This window comes from Electrona antarctica, assembly GCF_951216825.1.
Source record: "Electrona antarctica genome assembly, chromosome: 2".
In the NCBI taxonomy this organism is placed as follows: domain Eukaryota; kingdom Metazoa; phylum Chordata; class Actinopteri; order Myctophiformes; family Myctophidae; genus Electrona; species Electrona antarctica.
In genome coordinates, this window is record NC_136807.1 from 41468530 (window position 1) to 41484419 (window position 15890).

The 15890-nt window shown below is 44.1% G+C and overlaps 1 protein-coding gene across 3 annotated transcripts in view; it reads right to left on the reverse strand.

Annotated features, from left to right (window-relative positions):
* LOC306939852 (disco-interacting protein 2 homolog B-A) overlaps positions 1-15890 on the reverse strand; it is a 109948-nt gene that overhangs the window by 56982 nt on the left and 37076 nt on the right. For 2 of the 3 annotated variants that reach the window (XM_079524609.1, XM_079524608.1), the window contains exon 1: positions 9610-9822. In XM_079524609.1, coding sequence (XP_079380735.1) covers positions 9610-9694 — 85 coding nt within the window. In that variant the 5' untranslated portion in view covers positions 9695-9822. Of the gene's footprint in view, positions 1-9609; positions 9823-14852; positions 14959-15402; positions 15592-15890 lie in introns of those variants that run through there. The other variant, XM_079524611.1, reaches the window with a different exon arrangement.

A 15890-nucleotide genomic window follows, 5' to 3' on the forward strand; every position in this document is an offset into this window, starting at 1 on the left:
CTATTGCAAAATTACACTAGTTCTTGACTGATTTAGTGTGTGAACAGATACTGGTATTTAAAAAAATATTATTTTTGTATGTGTGCATGTCGCGGAAAATCGTCATTCTGGGCTGGCCCATTGGTGGCTAAATAAAACATAGATAAGTGGTTCTTAACCCATTCTGGGCGGGGACCCCTTTTGGTGTATTAACTAAGCATTTTGTTATACTTTAGCTATTGAAAAATAGCAGATCTACAAGCTCATAGCGCGCCACCGAGTGGCACCGAGTGGTCAGGCCTAAATGGGTTAGTGCGGTCTGAGGACTCTTTGAGGAAATTAGATAAGACTTATTAATAAATAGCTGATCTTATGGGAGTCCTTCGGACAACATTTTATCAGATGTGACCATCTGGGTCCTTGGAAATGACATGGAAATGTTTGTGAACCACTGATATAGTAGTACAAATATAGGACAAATATATAGACCTGGATGGACCATATCCTTTATTGGTCTGGCACATGGCTGCACAATGTAAGAGGAGTTTAATGTAGATGGGGACAATGTTAACCAACCATAGGAGTCATTAAATCAATATTAAAAGCTCATAACGACCCTTGAGAGGCCTTTGAGGAACACTGATGACCAGGATGTTGAGTTTCTGCAACAATAAAACTGCAGGACAGGGCCTGGCACCTATGTTTCATTTTGAGGACAGCTTGTGTTCCTGACCTCCCAGCCCCCCACTCCACACAGTCATTAAACAGCCCGTCACCAGGATGGAAATCTCTCTCGTCCCGTGAAAATGACACCCCCAACTCCAGGTGTGTGTTCAAGAAGACGTTCAACACCCTACAAATAAAGAAATATGCCTAATGTGGTGGAATTTAGGCCCGTACAAGCGTCTCCCATGCAGTAAAAAGAAACACAAAAAACTTCATGTCAGCAATAAAACGTTTCTTCTCACATGAGAGCGTGGTGCTTATTCATCACAGGGTGCAAATGGTAGTGAGATCATGTTAACTGCAGCCTCCTTGCTTCCACACAGGCAGTTAAAGGATTAGGGAACGGTGTTTTTGTAGTAGGGAGAGTGAGAAACCTGAGTCAGACACCAGCCATTAAAATTGGAGTGCTTTTAAAGAAAACATTTTGCGTTCCGTCTGAAGAGGTTAGTACAATACGCAGAGAGAATAAGGATGGACTTCATGTTGCCAGCCTGTGGCATCCGTCATCCTCTATCTATGCTGTATGCTGTATGTAGGTTTCAGCGTGATCATCATCAGAGTCACACTAAATAAAATGTATGTGAATGTTTTTGGAGGTACTTGGTTTGGTGTTCATCCACTCTTCTACTCTAGACAACTTGCAAATTGCAAAGACAGTTTCTGACAGCTGATTTCAACGCCCATCGTGTTAATGGGGCATCGTGCACACCATGAACTCTGACACTAATAAAAACACAAGCACAACAGACAGTGAATCAAATCAACATCTGTGTTCCTCTGCCATTAAAGCCATCTGATTCTTGATAACATCCAGACAACAGTCATCAGTGTGTCATCAGTGTGCATGTTGCAGTGCATGGCAAGATGCAAAACAGAAAACCCTGCAGTGAGTGAGGGCCTAAACTACTTGTACAGAAATGTGAAGAAAAATAACTGCTAGCTGCTGCTTCAATATGCATTGTCATTACTCACAGTGACACAAAAAAAACAAGCCCTTAATTGCACTTCACACATTTAACACTAACATTACCAAATGTAGCCTACAATAACATGGCACAGACTGACCAGCCAAGGCCTTGCGTTGTTAGCTCATCTCTGGAAAAGGACTAAAAGCAGCTCCAGTGGTAACTGTACACCAATTAGAACTGGGTGTCATAATTTAAGGCTAATCCTTTCCATTCAAGCCAATGAATAGACAATGGGTAGACCTGAACTAGTACACATGCTGTCTCTATTGGCAGTCAGGGGTTAAGAGAGTTGAAGACCACACCCGTTCAATGTGTTTTCGTGGCCTTTGTTTTACCCCTTTACTCTGGAGAGTTGAATTAAAGGGGGGGGGGGGGGGGGGGGGACCATGACTACGGGCCAGGCTCTAACACAATGCGTTCTGAGGGGCCAAGGAGGGAGATACGGATCAGCCATTGCGGGGGTTTCCTGAGGACTTCAGCTCACTGGGAATCTTGACCACACTCCTTTAACCGCATAGAGATTCGGGAGGGCCATTCAAATGCAGGGACACTTATTAAAAGAAACATTCATGGGTGATTGACTGGGTGAATTCTTGGCCTATTATGGACCAAATTTTATATATACAGTACACCTCCTAATTGAGGTTTGGTTTCCTTCTCCTTTTATATATAGAAACTGACCGGCAGCTGAGAAAATGCCCTGTGTTCTCCACTCCCTGAAGAGTAATGATCAGCTGAGATCAGCTGTGGAGCCAAGAGAGAGAGAGAGAGAGAGGAAAGAGAGAAACTGAGATAACAGAGAGAGATACTGGAGATGGGGAATCAGAAAATTACAAAGAGAGTGTGAGAAAAAACAGAAAAAAACAAAGCAAAAGCAAAGTTCTTTGTTTACCCAGGGTGAATGGACTAAGCTCGAGATGCTTGTTTACAGCCAGACCCTGCTCATAGAACATTTCATGGTAGGGGTTCAATGCCTTGCTCAAGGGCACTTCAGCGGTGGTAATTTTAACGTGCCGGTCCGGGGATTCGAACTGGCGACCTTCAGATAACAAGACCGCTCCGCAAACCGTTCGGCCACCGCTGCCCCTACTAGTGATATACAGACTGAGCACTAGTACTACTAAACAAACTTATCCTCTCTGATAATGTATCCATTTGTAACTAGATTGACCACAATCTCGCACATGTTAAATGAACACTGAGGATTTGGTTGTGTATGATCTAACAACCAAAAGGCACCACACCTACTGTAAAACGGTGCAGTCAGCAGCACCAGCAGTGAGGATGTCCATTTACAGCCATGAACTCTTCTCATTTCAAAGTTTTTTTAATAATTAACAAACATGTCTATAGCAACTGTCCTCGTGGCACCGGACAGTAGGCTGATGGCTCAGAGGTAGTCAATTCACCATCAGCCTACTGTCCTCGTGGCACCGGACAGTAGGCTGATGGCTCAGAGGTAGTCAACTGTCCTCGTGGCACCGGACAGTAGGCTGATGGCTCAGAGGTAGTCAATTCACCATCAGGCTGCTGTATTTCACACGCAGGTTTAATGGCTAAAATAGTGACCCATATGTGGCAGACGACCAGTTGGCCGGCGCACATGGAAGCGGTGCCCAGCATGCACTGGGACCTCTGCCCGCAAGGCAGGAGCACGAGACTCAAAGACACACACACAATTAGGACTGACTCCTTGGTCTTCTGAAGGGGGGCTCGGCTATGGCAATGGTGGAGCCTTTTGTGTCAAAGGGACGCTTGTTTACTCCTCAGCCATGAAAGTGAATTTGTCTTGCCGGGCCAGCTCTATTTATATTCACAAGAGCATTCTTCAGCATTAAGCACAGTCACATGGCCTCCCTCTCGGTGGATACAGGCTGGCGGGGAGCTCGGACAGGGGGCTCAGCATCAGCTCCCAGTCTGAGAACACCACCACTAACACAGAAAACAGGCACTGTTTGTGTACTGTCACCAATGAATCTTACCATTCAGCCCTGGAGCTATCAATCAGTGTGTGTGTGTGTGTGTGTGTGTGTGTGTCAATGTTGCATTTCTGGGGCCTTGATTTCTCTGCTCCTCTCTTGTGATGACCGAGTTGTTGTAGTTGAGTCAGTCAGTGAGCGAGTGGTGTTATGGTACGCAGGTGCCAGAACGTGTCCCTGGTCTCCGACTAAATGAAGAACCATCTACAACACACAGGGGAAGTCAACAAATAAAAAATATGTACCATTAGAGTACATACCTACCTGCATTCCGTATTCCATCCATATGTAATGCGACAGAGAAACCATATTATTTATAACATAATGCAATGTGTTTGATACTTTGATAATGTAAAATATTGTTGATCCTATTGTAAAGTAGTGTGTCTACTGTCTACCAAAATCATGCCGTTTTAACATAATTCAGCACCATGTGTTTGAAGTTTAAGACCAATGTGTGACCCTTCACTCACTTTATCGAAGTCAGTATGGCCCCCTGGAAATATATTCTGCCCACCCATGATCTACAAGGACAGTTGTTCAAGTCTCAGACATAGCGTATAATCATATAATAACCTAGATTAAAGGTTAGCCGGCCCAATGGGTGGGCGTATGAGAAGTCGCTGTGGAGAAAGGCCAGGGGGGTTCAGATCCGACACAAAACTACCATTAATTTTCCCCTCATTCATCATCATTGAGTTGTGAGTGTGACTTACTCAACGTTGTGGTTGTGAAAGATGGAGCGCGAACTCTATAACTCTGTATATACAAGAGAAAACGCAGAAGCCCCAAAACTGGTTCTCTCACTTTGTGGTGACTGTCCATGCCCTGAAGAGAAGACACACCTTAACTGCAGTGACTCAGACAGTAGGAAAGCATACAGGGCATGCCTCATCTGTAAATAAGAAACCTTTCAAACAGTCAGATTAGCTCAAAATTCATATCTACGGTTAATGTCACATTAAAAGCTGCTAGTCCTCCAGTTTAGTTTTATGCAATTACCACACAAAAGAGGAGGGGGGGGGGGGAAATCACACTTGGGGATCACACTTTACACAAGTGTGATCCCCAAGTGTGATCCCCCCCCCCCCCCTCCCCTTTTGCCCCAGAGGGGCATGCGTATTGCGTAAGGGGGGGTGGCAGCAGGGGGCTAGCACCCCTCAAAAACAGAAAACACAATACTGGGATACAGTAGCGATATAGCTTGATGTTGAAGGGCAAGGGGGGGCAAACCAAGCATGTCAGTACAGCTCTTGGAACTGATTACAAGGTGGACAGTTTGGTATCACACCCACCCACACACACACCCACCCACACCCACACCCACACCCCCCCCCCCCCCCCCCCTACCTGGAAGAGGGAAGGGGCACAGGTACACATGCAATACACACAGACATGTGCTTGTGTACACACACACACACACTTAAGTTGAGACCCTTCACCCGGTCCCTTGCCAAACATAATCAAGCCTGGTGGGATATTCCACTTCCCATCTGCTTGAAAGCCCTGGGCTTTGGCTCCATGAAGGTTCCAAGAAACATGATTCTGCCCTCTTGGGCTCTGACCTAGCTATTAGGGACTCCCTATTAGAACAATGGCCTATACGTACTTCCAATTTCAAATGTATCTCACGATTCTCATCATAAATCTATGACTATTGGACTTGGCTTGAAAATGTTAGGAGGCTGCATAAACATAATTCCAAATACCCCCCCTCAATCCCAAACAAAACACACAACACAGGACAACTGGCGGTGCAGTTAAAAGTCAAAGGTGAAGTCATCTATGGCAAAGTGAATCCACAGACGTGTTAGTTACAACATCTTCACATTAACTGGTTCAGTCCACCCGACGTGCCCACACGTCATAAGCAATCCAATCAACGGGTTGCAATGACGTGTGTACACACGTTTTACAGAGTAAAAGCGGCCATGTCTTATTTTGAAAGAATCCCGGCCCCTATTCCCTTTTTCATCCGTCAGCGACTCATCGTTGACCTCCCCCTTAGATTCGAATCATGGCTCAGTAATGTATCGTCCTCTCATGCGGAAGTGTTTATCACCTCTGTTTCAACAACTAGTCTGCAATCTGTTGCAAAGTTTAGCCTTCGGCCCGACACACATAAAATAACTTAATGCGTGTCCAATTTGTACAGAGCACTGACATAACAGAAGCAACCCATTTTGGGCGGGAACCCCTTTTGGTGTTAGTATTATGTTATGCTTTAGCTATTGAAAAATAGCAGATCTGCAAGCTCATGGCGCGCTACAAGCTTGTAGGTCTGCTATTTTTGAAAAATAGAAGAACGACTGACATAGAAACATAGCTTTTTCAGAAAACTGTCAGGATGTAGAAGACATTTTTAGAATCTGATCTCAGGTCAAAATGGGTTAAGACGGACTCCATCGGAGATTGGGTGCAGTGGTTCCTCACTGTGTTCAGGGAGGATGATAAATGACTGGCGCTCTGGCTGGGTTACTGAGCCGATGCTCTTGTCCCTCTGACTAGACCCATCTTAAATGCGACTGCTGCTGTATGTCCTCTACACTAGTGCTGACCCCACTCCCTTACAGCGCAGTCCGCTTCTGCTGCATTCGGACACTGGATGATGACTGGCCTAGATGGCTGCAAGCAACTGGCAATAATGCAGGAGTGTGACTCAAATCATACTGGTCAGTGGTCAGAGATACAAGCAAACAATAAGACAGACGTCACTGGGGGGGGGAGCACACACACACAAGGGGGCGGTTTCACACATAGGTGTCTATCCTGTTATCTTGGCCATTCATAATAATGGTATAGGATTATGATGCTTAGGGTCAGTAGGGTTGAATAGGGGAGGGTTAAAAGGAGGGTGGAGTAGAGAAATGGCTAATTAGAGCTCTGTAATGCACAGTTGCGCGAGCACACACACACACACACACACACACACACACACACACACACACACACACACACACACACACACACACACACACACACACACACACACACACACACACACACACACACACACACACACACACACACACACACACACACACACACACACACACACTTTGCAGTGGATTTAAATGTCAATGCGAATGATTAGGCAGAGAGCCTGCAACACCTTGTTCTAGGCAAATACTACTTGCGCATGCATAAAGTGGGTGGCAAGGTGAGTGTCAAAGTGACAAGTGAGTTTAACATATTTAATGCAATCCGCAAGTCATTTTTTGCCACTCAGTAGGCGTTCCCACTTCACACATAACTTCCGGGGGCGGGTATGATGATGATGTCACGCGCATACCCTACCCTCTATTATATTTAGCGTAGTTTTTTGTTTGCCATTTGTATGGCGCTGCCGTGAGTCAAGACAGCCGATGTACGAGCTCACAGCAGGCACGATGTGATGCATTGTGGGCTTGTAGATTCGCTAGACTAAATCTGCCTTACTTTACCTGCAGAAAACTCACCGCGGTAGTGCGGTTACCAGCCAAGTTCCTCAACACATATATCATGCTTCTAACATATTTGACAGACAGAAGAGGACCTGGGGGGGTCGGGGGGGCAGCTAGCTCCCCAAATGTCAAACAGGTAGTACTCGGGAGAGGCCGACACACCCACTTCTTCCTGAGGTGGCTACACTGCCACTTGCTGTAGTATACACAGCTACACGTCACTTTCCCAAGTAGGAGCCGTCATCGGCCCCTCCCTGCCGATGTAGGCACTGGCAGCTCATTCCAGCCACACACAAAGACCGAGTTCAGTCGATGGCCTAAATGCCAGCACAGCTCCTGGCCACAGCGGCTCAGACCAGCTGAATGGCACTCATTGTGTCCCCATGGTCACTGGGGGCTAGCAGAACTTGGTTGTTATTTAAGAAGCCGTTTGGCAATCCTGTGTTCTTCTCCGAGCAACCCGACAACACAGGCATTTCCGCTCAGTTCTGCAGAGGCCTTGTAATCTAGAAATGGGGGAAATTGCAGCTTATGGTACTGCCACACACCTCACACATATGGGACAATAGTCTCACACACACACACACCCTACACACACACACACACACACCCCACACCACACACACACACACAATAATGGAAGAATTGAAATTAGTTAGCAAGCACTGTGGCTAAATTGGGGATTGTGAAGGCAAATAAAACAATTGTTTAATGTTGTTATTGAGTTAACTAACATGTTAGTTAGCAACAGCAGTGTTTAGGGCTAATTTCAAATACAAGAACACTCGCCCTGGGTCAAATCCGCTTCATCCGGTGACCTCAGAATGGTTGCCACAAGGTATTCCTAAACTTAACCTCAGTAAAAGTATGAAAAAACCTAACCTTATTCCTAACCTTAACCTTAGTAAAACGATTACAGGAAATACAAGAACCACTGGGGGCGAGCGGTCTGCGGAAAAATGGGGGTCGAGTGTTCCGGCTACCCAAATGTCTCCCTCCATGACCAGTGAAATAGCATGCCTGAGTAGACATCAACGAATCCGCTCGGGGCGGATGGAGTTGGTCCTCTCAGCTGGAGGAATGCAGCCTAGGTGTAAGGGGAGGGGGAGGGGCTGTCATGGACGTGCTGGTGGGTGTAGGGCAGGGCAGGAACCAAACAGCTGTTCTTTCTTATAGGTGGAAGGTGATGGGGCTCAGGGCTGTGTGCCTTGAAGTGTTGACTTGTGCAAATGGCAACAAATAGATACACCCATCCTCAACCCTATAAACCGGCAGAGAACTACTGTAGTAGTTAGCTTAGTAATAAGAAACAAGCAACAATGCAGGTACACCGTATATAATTTCAATAAGAACCATTTAAACGATAAATGTCATCTGGGGGCAAACATTCAGAGAAAATAGCAGATCTACAAAAGCGTGTCACATTGTGAGCTTGTACTAGAAGGAGCTTGTACTGTATAGAGCCCCGTCGGACATGGTCAACAAAGTATGTAGGCGTTCAAGTGGCAAAACAGATGGATACTCTCTCTACGAACATGTATCAAAAAACAGATGGATACTCTCTCTACGGACATGTATCAAACTCATAAGGCCATGTCCCAACAAAGTTTCACTTGTGGTTTCACCGTTATGTGGCCTGGTTTCATAACAGAAACAGCTTCATCAGGTGAGGTCATGGAAGATAATGAGTGTGCAGGATACACTGGCAGTAGTCACCACTCACCAGCCCACACAGGGAGTGAGTGAGTCCCCAGGAGTTGTGCAATTCAATCTGTCAACACTAACTAACAGCAACCTTCACACAGGTACCAATTCATCTCGGATGATTCATTAGTACATTCATGTTCACTCAGAAAGAAAACTGAGCTGAATCAAAAGAAACAACCACGTCAAAACATGTTCACTAGAGAATATTGACAAACATGACAAGAAATATGTATAAACAATAGGATAAAATCATGTCTATGTCATAAGATGGGGCAGGAAAAAAGGTCAAGCTTGACAGTCAGACCTTGCCTCTGGCCATCCCAGACTGTCAACACACACACACACACACACACACACACACACACACACACACACACACACACACACACACACACACACACACACACACACACACTATATGTATTACAGACCCAGCCTAATAATCGTACCGTTTAAAATGTCAATGTTACGTGTGAATCAGACAGACAGGAAGCACGTTGAACCATTTCTCTTTCTTTCTATGTCTGTGTCTGTCATGTACTGCTAGCTTGTAACACACACAGTCAGCCAGCTATCACACATTGTACTAGCACAAAATAAGGTGGCTGGCACATTTGCTGAAATTAAATACAGCGCGTCCGCGTTGGTTCTCACCTTTGTGATTGTGCCCTGTTCAACTACATTTAATACAAATAGCAGGCATAGACATGGCACGGCAAGTGATTAGTTGACACACCGGCAGCTAGACAGCTAAGATGAATAGCTCGTGGGAAATGAGTTCTAGCATCCCCCCCTTTCCTTCCTTACCTTCAGAGAGCTCTAGCTCCAGCTCCGCCAAATGGTCTCGAACCTCTTTGGGCAGACCCGACAAATCCACGCCACGGTCTGCCATGACTTAACGGAATAAAAACAAGTGTACTCTAATTAAAAAAGAAGCCGGGCTGTTGCGAAAAACACCCCACTCAAGACACAAAACAAGCTTCAGACTGGGAGAGACAATCCATTCGCACGACTGGCCCCTCCGCCATAATGGGAAAAACTAGGCACCAACGGCATTGAGCGGTCACGTGACATCATTCACGTCGCCTGTGCGTTAATGGCTAGTCTGGATCCCATAGCTCAGAGGGACGGTCGGTTGCGTTGTGATTGGCTAGTAGGAGGTAGTCAGGTAACTGCTGGCTCGCAGAGCTAACTGCCTAGCTTTAATGTAGGCCTAATCTAACAAAACCTTTGGGGGAATTGTCGTCTCTAAAATAGCATGCATGTTATGTCCGTCATATTATTTGTTGTCAACTCGAGTCCACTCCACACACAGCTAAGATTATCAGAAGTTGCCCGACAACCAACTAGCCAATCAATCACAGTGAGAGTCAGACTGCCTTCCCAACATATGGGACCTAGACAATACACATTCTCTGCAACCCTCCCTTGTAACCCTCCATGTGCAAGTCTGCACAAACCTCAAAGCGGTTACTCCCTCTTGTGTTAGAGGTGAAAAGGTACATCTTCCATTGTTTTAGCTGAGGTGAAGGCAAACGCATGATTCTAAACTACGTCCGTCTTAATATGTTTAATAGCTCTATGGATAATAAGATATGAAATATGATTTACTACAATTTTACAAAGTTTATAAAGTTTTTAAAGTTTATAAAATGATCTCCGGGTTAACCATTGAGTTATTTCTGAGAATATGGTATTTGGAATACAGCAAGTTATTGATGAATACAATCTCATAAAAAGAAACTCATAATGTTAAGATGTATTTTCTTTAATTAAAACGGCAGCACTGTAAGTGTTCATAGTATTCCACTTGGACATGCATGGAAAAGTAAAGTAAATATATTCATATAGTACAGATATGTACAGTACAAGGACAATTTCTGAACTGATCAAGGCCAACAACAGGAGTGTGAATAAACCATTAAAATACTATGAGAAACTTTAACATTGTTGCGTTTTCATTAAACTGTTATTTTCATAAACATTTCTAATTCACATCACTACTGTATGCCAGTGACCAAGATGAGGATTGTTATTCAACCAATTAAATAACGTAGCTGACTTACAATCAGAGTTACAAGGCAAGTTCAAATTCATCATAGAAGACAGAAAGAATGGGGATAAAATAAGTCTTTTTTTTTAGTCTGGACTAATGACATTCCATTTGGGAAACAAAGAAATGCATGTGTTAAAACAAATCAATTTCTATATTTATCATCAGTACAATGAGATAGAAGCATTATGACAGCGAGTTTTACAGTGCTGAAAATAGCACACAAAAGAAACAAGGAAATGAATGAAAAAAGTGCCAATGACAATTACGAACATGAAAGCTGAATATAGTCTGCATTTTCATTTCATATGAACAATCGTCTATAGGGGATGGCCAGCCAAATATAGCGCTGGCACAATGCCAGGGTCACCATTGGGACTGTAGGACAAAAAGATTCAGTCAATTGTGTGAGATGTATCGAGTTATACAGAGAAATTCCTGTTTGTGTACAGATAGAGATACAAGCGAGAGATTAAAGATAAAATATTCTCATATCAATGAGACTTTGTATAAAGACGTCAAATACAATTCTGCAGAAAACAAAAGTACAATCAACAAAAATAAAACTTGCATCACCTTAGTGCATAAAAGACATGCCCTTATGTTCATGGACTGATATCTTTGCTTTGCAACATGACATTGCAAATATATGGTTATATCAGGCAAAGGGGAGAGATATACATCAATTTCTTTTAAAGAGACAAAATCCCTTGTTCCAGCTTGTATTGATTTGTATTGACTAAGTTTGTTTTAAAAAATAAATCTAGTTAAAATGGGGGATCCCTGAAGAATATACACTTCCATCATTCATGAACACTTATCAGACTTGGTTACTGAATAGCAATTTTTACGCAGATTTTAAAAAGGCATATTTGTCAATTTCACAAAGTCTTCCATCCCTCACTTAAATGGATATTCATTTGGTAAAACTACCAAATTAAGACAATTTTATTAAGGCTCCACTGTTTTTCCATGCAAAAACCTTTTTGAGTGGGGGTGTCAGAGGCACCGATGTGATCTTAAGGCAAAATTATTAGAAATTGTGTGTGTGCGCGCATGTGTGTGAGAGAGAGTACAAGTAAGGACCACTGTTTTAGTTAACTGAGAGCTCTGAACCACAGACAGAACAACAGTCAAGTTATTTACGTTCTGCCCCAAAACAAGTACAGGGCACCGGGTCTTTGGGCAATTCAGAGATCTGATTCATGGTCACTATGGCTTAGTTTGAGTTTTGGTACAGAGCTAAGAGACTAAGGGCTTCATCGCACGCAAACAAGGAGCAAGGACAGGCAACCATTCATAGAGTTAAAAGTACAGTTACACAAATGCCTAATTTATACTTTGTTGCTTGCCAGGTCACGCACCAAAAATAGCTGATCAACAAGCTCACAACACATTACAATGCAACCATCTTCTTGTATAACACCGATGCATAACTAAGTATGAATCAGGTATGCTAATGTATATTTAAGGCCCACTTATGACATTAAATATGGACATAGATACAGACAAATCCTCTTCATCCGTACTGTGTTCATTTCATCCATCTTTTAGCACACCGTCTAAAATAGATGTGAAATATAGTAATATACACATCCGTACAACGCAGTACTGCAGGAGGAAACCATGAGGGAACCATGGGGCAGTAGAGATTCTCTGCAAGACGGACACCGCAAACAGAACACAGTGAAGAAGAAAGAATGTAAAGACAAATCTTTGACTATCCTGCCATCTAGCGGAAGAAATGGGTGAACTTCGACACAAGTACGGAGCGAATTATACGTTCCGTCTACGTACATACACATCCATTCTGAACGGGAGTATAAATGTGATGACTCAATTAAAAACAAGCTCTCGGTTTGCAGTGTAAAGGTTGTACAGACCTAAGTGACTTACTGTATACTAGCTGCGTAGTCGCAGCAAGAAACGTAACACGCATTCCTTCGAGCGACAAGACCGGCCAATGACAGCATAGAAACAGTCATTAGATGGTTAACGGCATACACTTTGAAACACATAAACACTAAAACTGTTTAAAGCAGAAAAAGAGAGGGGGAAGTAAATTCCGTTCACAATAGAAAGAAATTCAGTTAAAAGATTATAATTATGAATAACCGCAGTAACTGATTCTAAGACACTAGGCCTTCTGGAACAATCTTAGTTTGTTTGTATGGCCCAAGCTGGATGTGCCAGTGCTAAAATAAAAAGATAGCTGCACATGTCAAGAACATAACAAGCTAATTGAAAAAAGTCACATGCTAACAATCTACCTATTAGTGTATCAGACCTTGAATAAGCAAACTGATGTGTTCTGATGCACACACACGCACACGCACTCTTAACAAAGGGATTTATATGAGGTAAGGTTTTGGGGTGTGTTGAGATTACCTAGAAGTGGAAATGCTTCCATTTAATATGAGACCTGAACATCTGTGTGATTTAAGTGTCATCAACTATTGCATCTTTCAATTCTTTGGAGACAAGCATGCGTGTGTGTGTGTGTGTGTGTGTGTGTGTGTGTGTGTGTGTGTGTGTGTGTGTGTGTGTGTGTGTGTGTGTTTAAAGTTCGTTGACAGCAAGGCACCATCCCCTGCTGCAACAGTGTCAAGCTCTGTGTGCGGTGTTTTGTGTCCAACTTAATTAAGGACGCTTATACAACTTTTTACACTGTGTCTGCATGTGTGCACAATGTGTGCAGGTATTGTAGTAATATTGACCACATGAGGAGTTCAATACGGCAGTAAACGCGGAACAAGCAATGCAGTCCTACAGTCCAGTGAAGAGTCAGTTTGACTGAGGGTAAGGAGAGTTAAGGTGGGGGGTTTGGTAGCAAAGGGAAGGAAAACAAGTGAGAAGAAGGTTTGGAGTCCAGCCCCTGTAGTCTATGGCAGAGTGAACAGGAAGCTCTCTCAATAGTCTCAGTCCATTCCCAGAAGGCTGCTGTTGCTGCTGAGCTCCAGGCCACAGCATTATGGCTCCACTGGAGGGGTGGAGAGGAGGGAGAGAGGATCACAAATAACGGGGGAACAGAAAGGGGACCTGGGACCTAAAGGACCACCACCAAAAAGGGGTGTGTGTGTGTGTGTGTGGTGGGGGTGCCCTCTCTGCTCCTCTCCTGCAACTGGGTGGTGAGTGTGAGCCAAGTCTGGGCCGTGGCAGCATCGCTCATCATCTGGCAGTAGATTGGGACTGTGAGGCCATGATTATGTGGGAGTGTCCCCCCTCGGACCTCTGCTGCTGGCCCATCCCCGCCAGCACAGACATGGCCATGGCTTCAGCCGCCGCCCGCGAGCTTAGACCGTTGGGCACCGCAGAGTGGCTGAGGGAGCTGTGCTGGATCACCGGGGCAGGGGAGCCTGTAGGCTCTGAGTTGTCTTTCATGCTCTCTTCTGCTGCTGCACAGACACAAGAGGAGGCTATTACATAAGATATACTCACATGGACTGAAAATGGCTGGCTAGCTCACAATAACATCAGCCATCATGCCATTTTATGTGACGTTTTGGTCGAACATTTGGATGTACGGGTTCCCCTGGCATGATATTAACATATTAGTTCAAATAGTGTTCAAATTCAAAAGTTAATATAACAAATACAGCCATTCCCCCTCCCCCCCAAAAAATATATATATTGGCATAACCTATGTTGTTCACGTTCATTACTTAATGTGTTATTTTGAGATATGAAGGACCCCAATAGAAACAAGCCATAGTGCTTTCTTGGATTATACTGTAAATCCTCTTAGCAGACCTTGTATTGAACTGTGCTTTTTCCAGCAAACTGTTAATAAATTATTCAATCAATGAAATGTGAGAGAATACAGTGAGAGAGACAGACATTTTATTTGTTAGGATATTTTGATTTATAACATGATGGCCAAAGGTTCTGCCAAAGTTCAACATCCCTTCAAGAAATGCCTCCATTGGACAACTTATGAGAGACAAAAGAACGATGTGACCAGCAAGAACAAAATACAGTGTATTTATGCACGTCTCACCTAGGTAGGCATGCTTCTTCTGCAGGGTGGTGACAGGACAGTCTTTATGGGCCAGGAGCAGCTGTTTCAGATGTGCCACCTCATTTCTGAGGAGAGACACCTCATTCTGAAAACACAAGAAAGACAAAGATGAATTGACTCATACCACCTTCACTTCACAGACATACAGTCGTTGTTAATAACAAATGTTAATGGGACACAATAGCAAAACCTCTGTACCGCCATGTCAAATTTCCCACAGCGTGATGGAGGGAGATCCAACGATTAAAAACACCACTTCCAGCACTGGCTGTACAAGTGTACATAGCTTCAGTGGCTCAAGACCGACCGAGTGAGCCGCATTTTTTCTGGGCAGATTCATTGAGCAGATTCTGGTGTTCAGAACTCACAAGAGTTCTGTGGCAGTATGTATCGATAGTTGCCTCTCCACATTCTTTGAGACAAATGGACCAGGAAAAAAAATCTTTTCATCAATCATTCAATCATTTTAAAGAATGTAGAACCCTTAATTCCACCACCTGTCTACAACCACTCCCCCATCGTTACTCACTGCAAGAGAGACATTCATGGAGTTGAGCTCCTCAGCCTTCTTCTCTAGGGAGCAAACCCATATCTTGCGTTTCTGTCTGCAACGTGAGGCTGCGGCCCGGTTCCTCTCTAGGAAGCGCTGCCTCCGGTCATCTGGGTCGTCCTCTGCTGTTCGCCGCCGACGGCCACCTGTAGGCTGGGCTGGAGACACCTGGAGGGGAGATGGGCAGGTACAGACTTAAGCTTAATTTATACTCCATTACACGCCACGTTGGTAGCTTGAAAACCAGTACTTTTCAGGATGCATCCTACTACAGAGTATAAAATCTAGAAATGATCCTATAGGGACAGAGACGGATGAGACAAGGGGAGGAAGAGGGAAAGAACAATAAGGAAGTTTGAGTCATTGTATCATTATTTTAGTCAGAGCACATTATTATTTTAGTCAGAGCACATCGTCGAGTGTGTGCTGTGTTCCGTGTATTTTTAAGTGCACCATTATATTTCTGA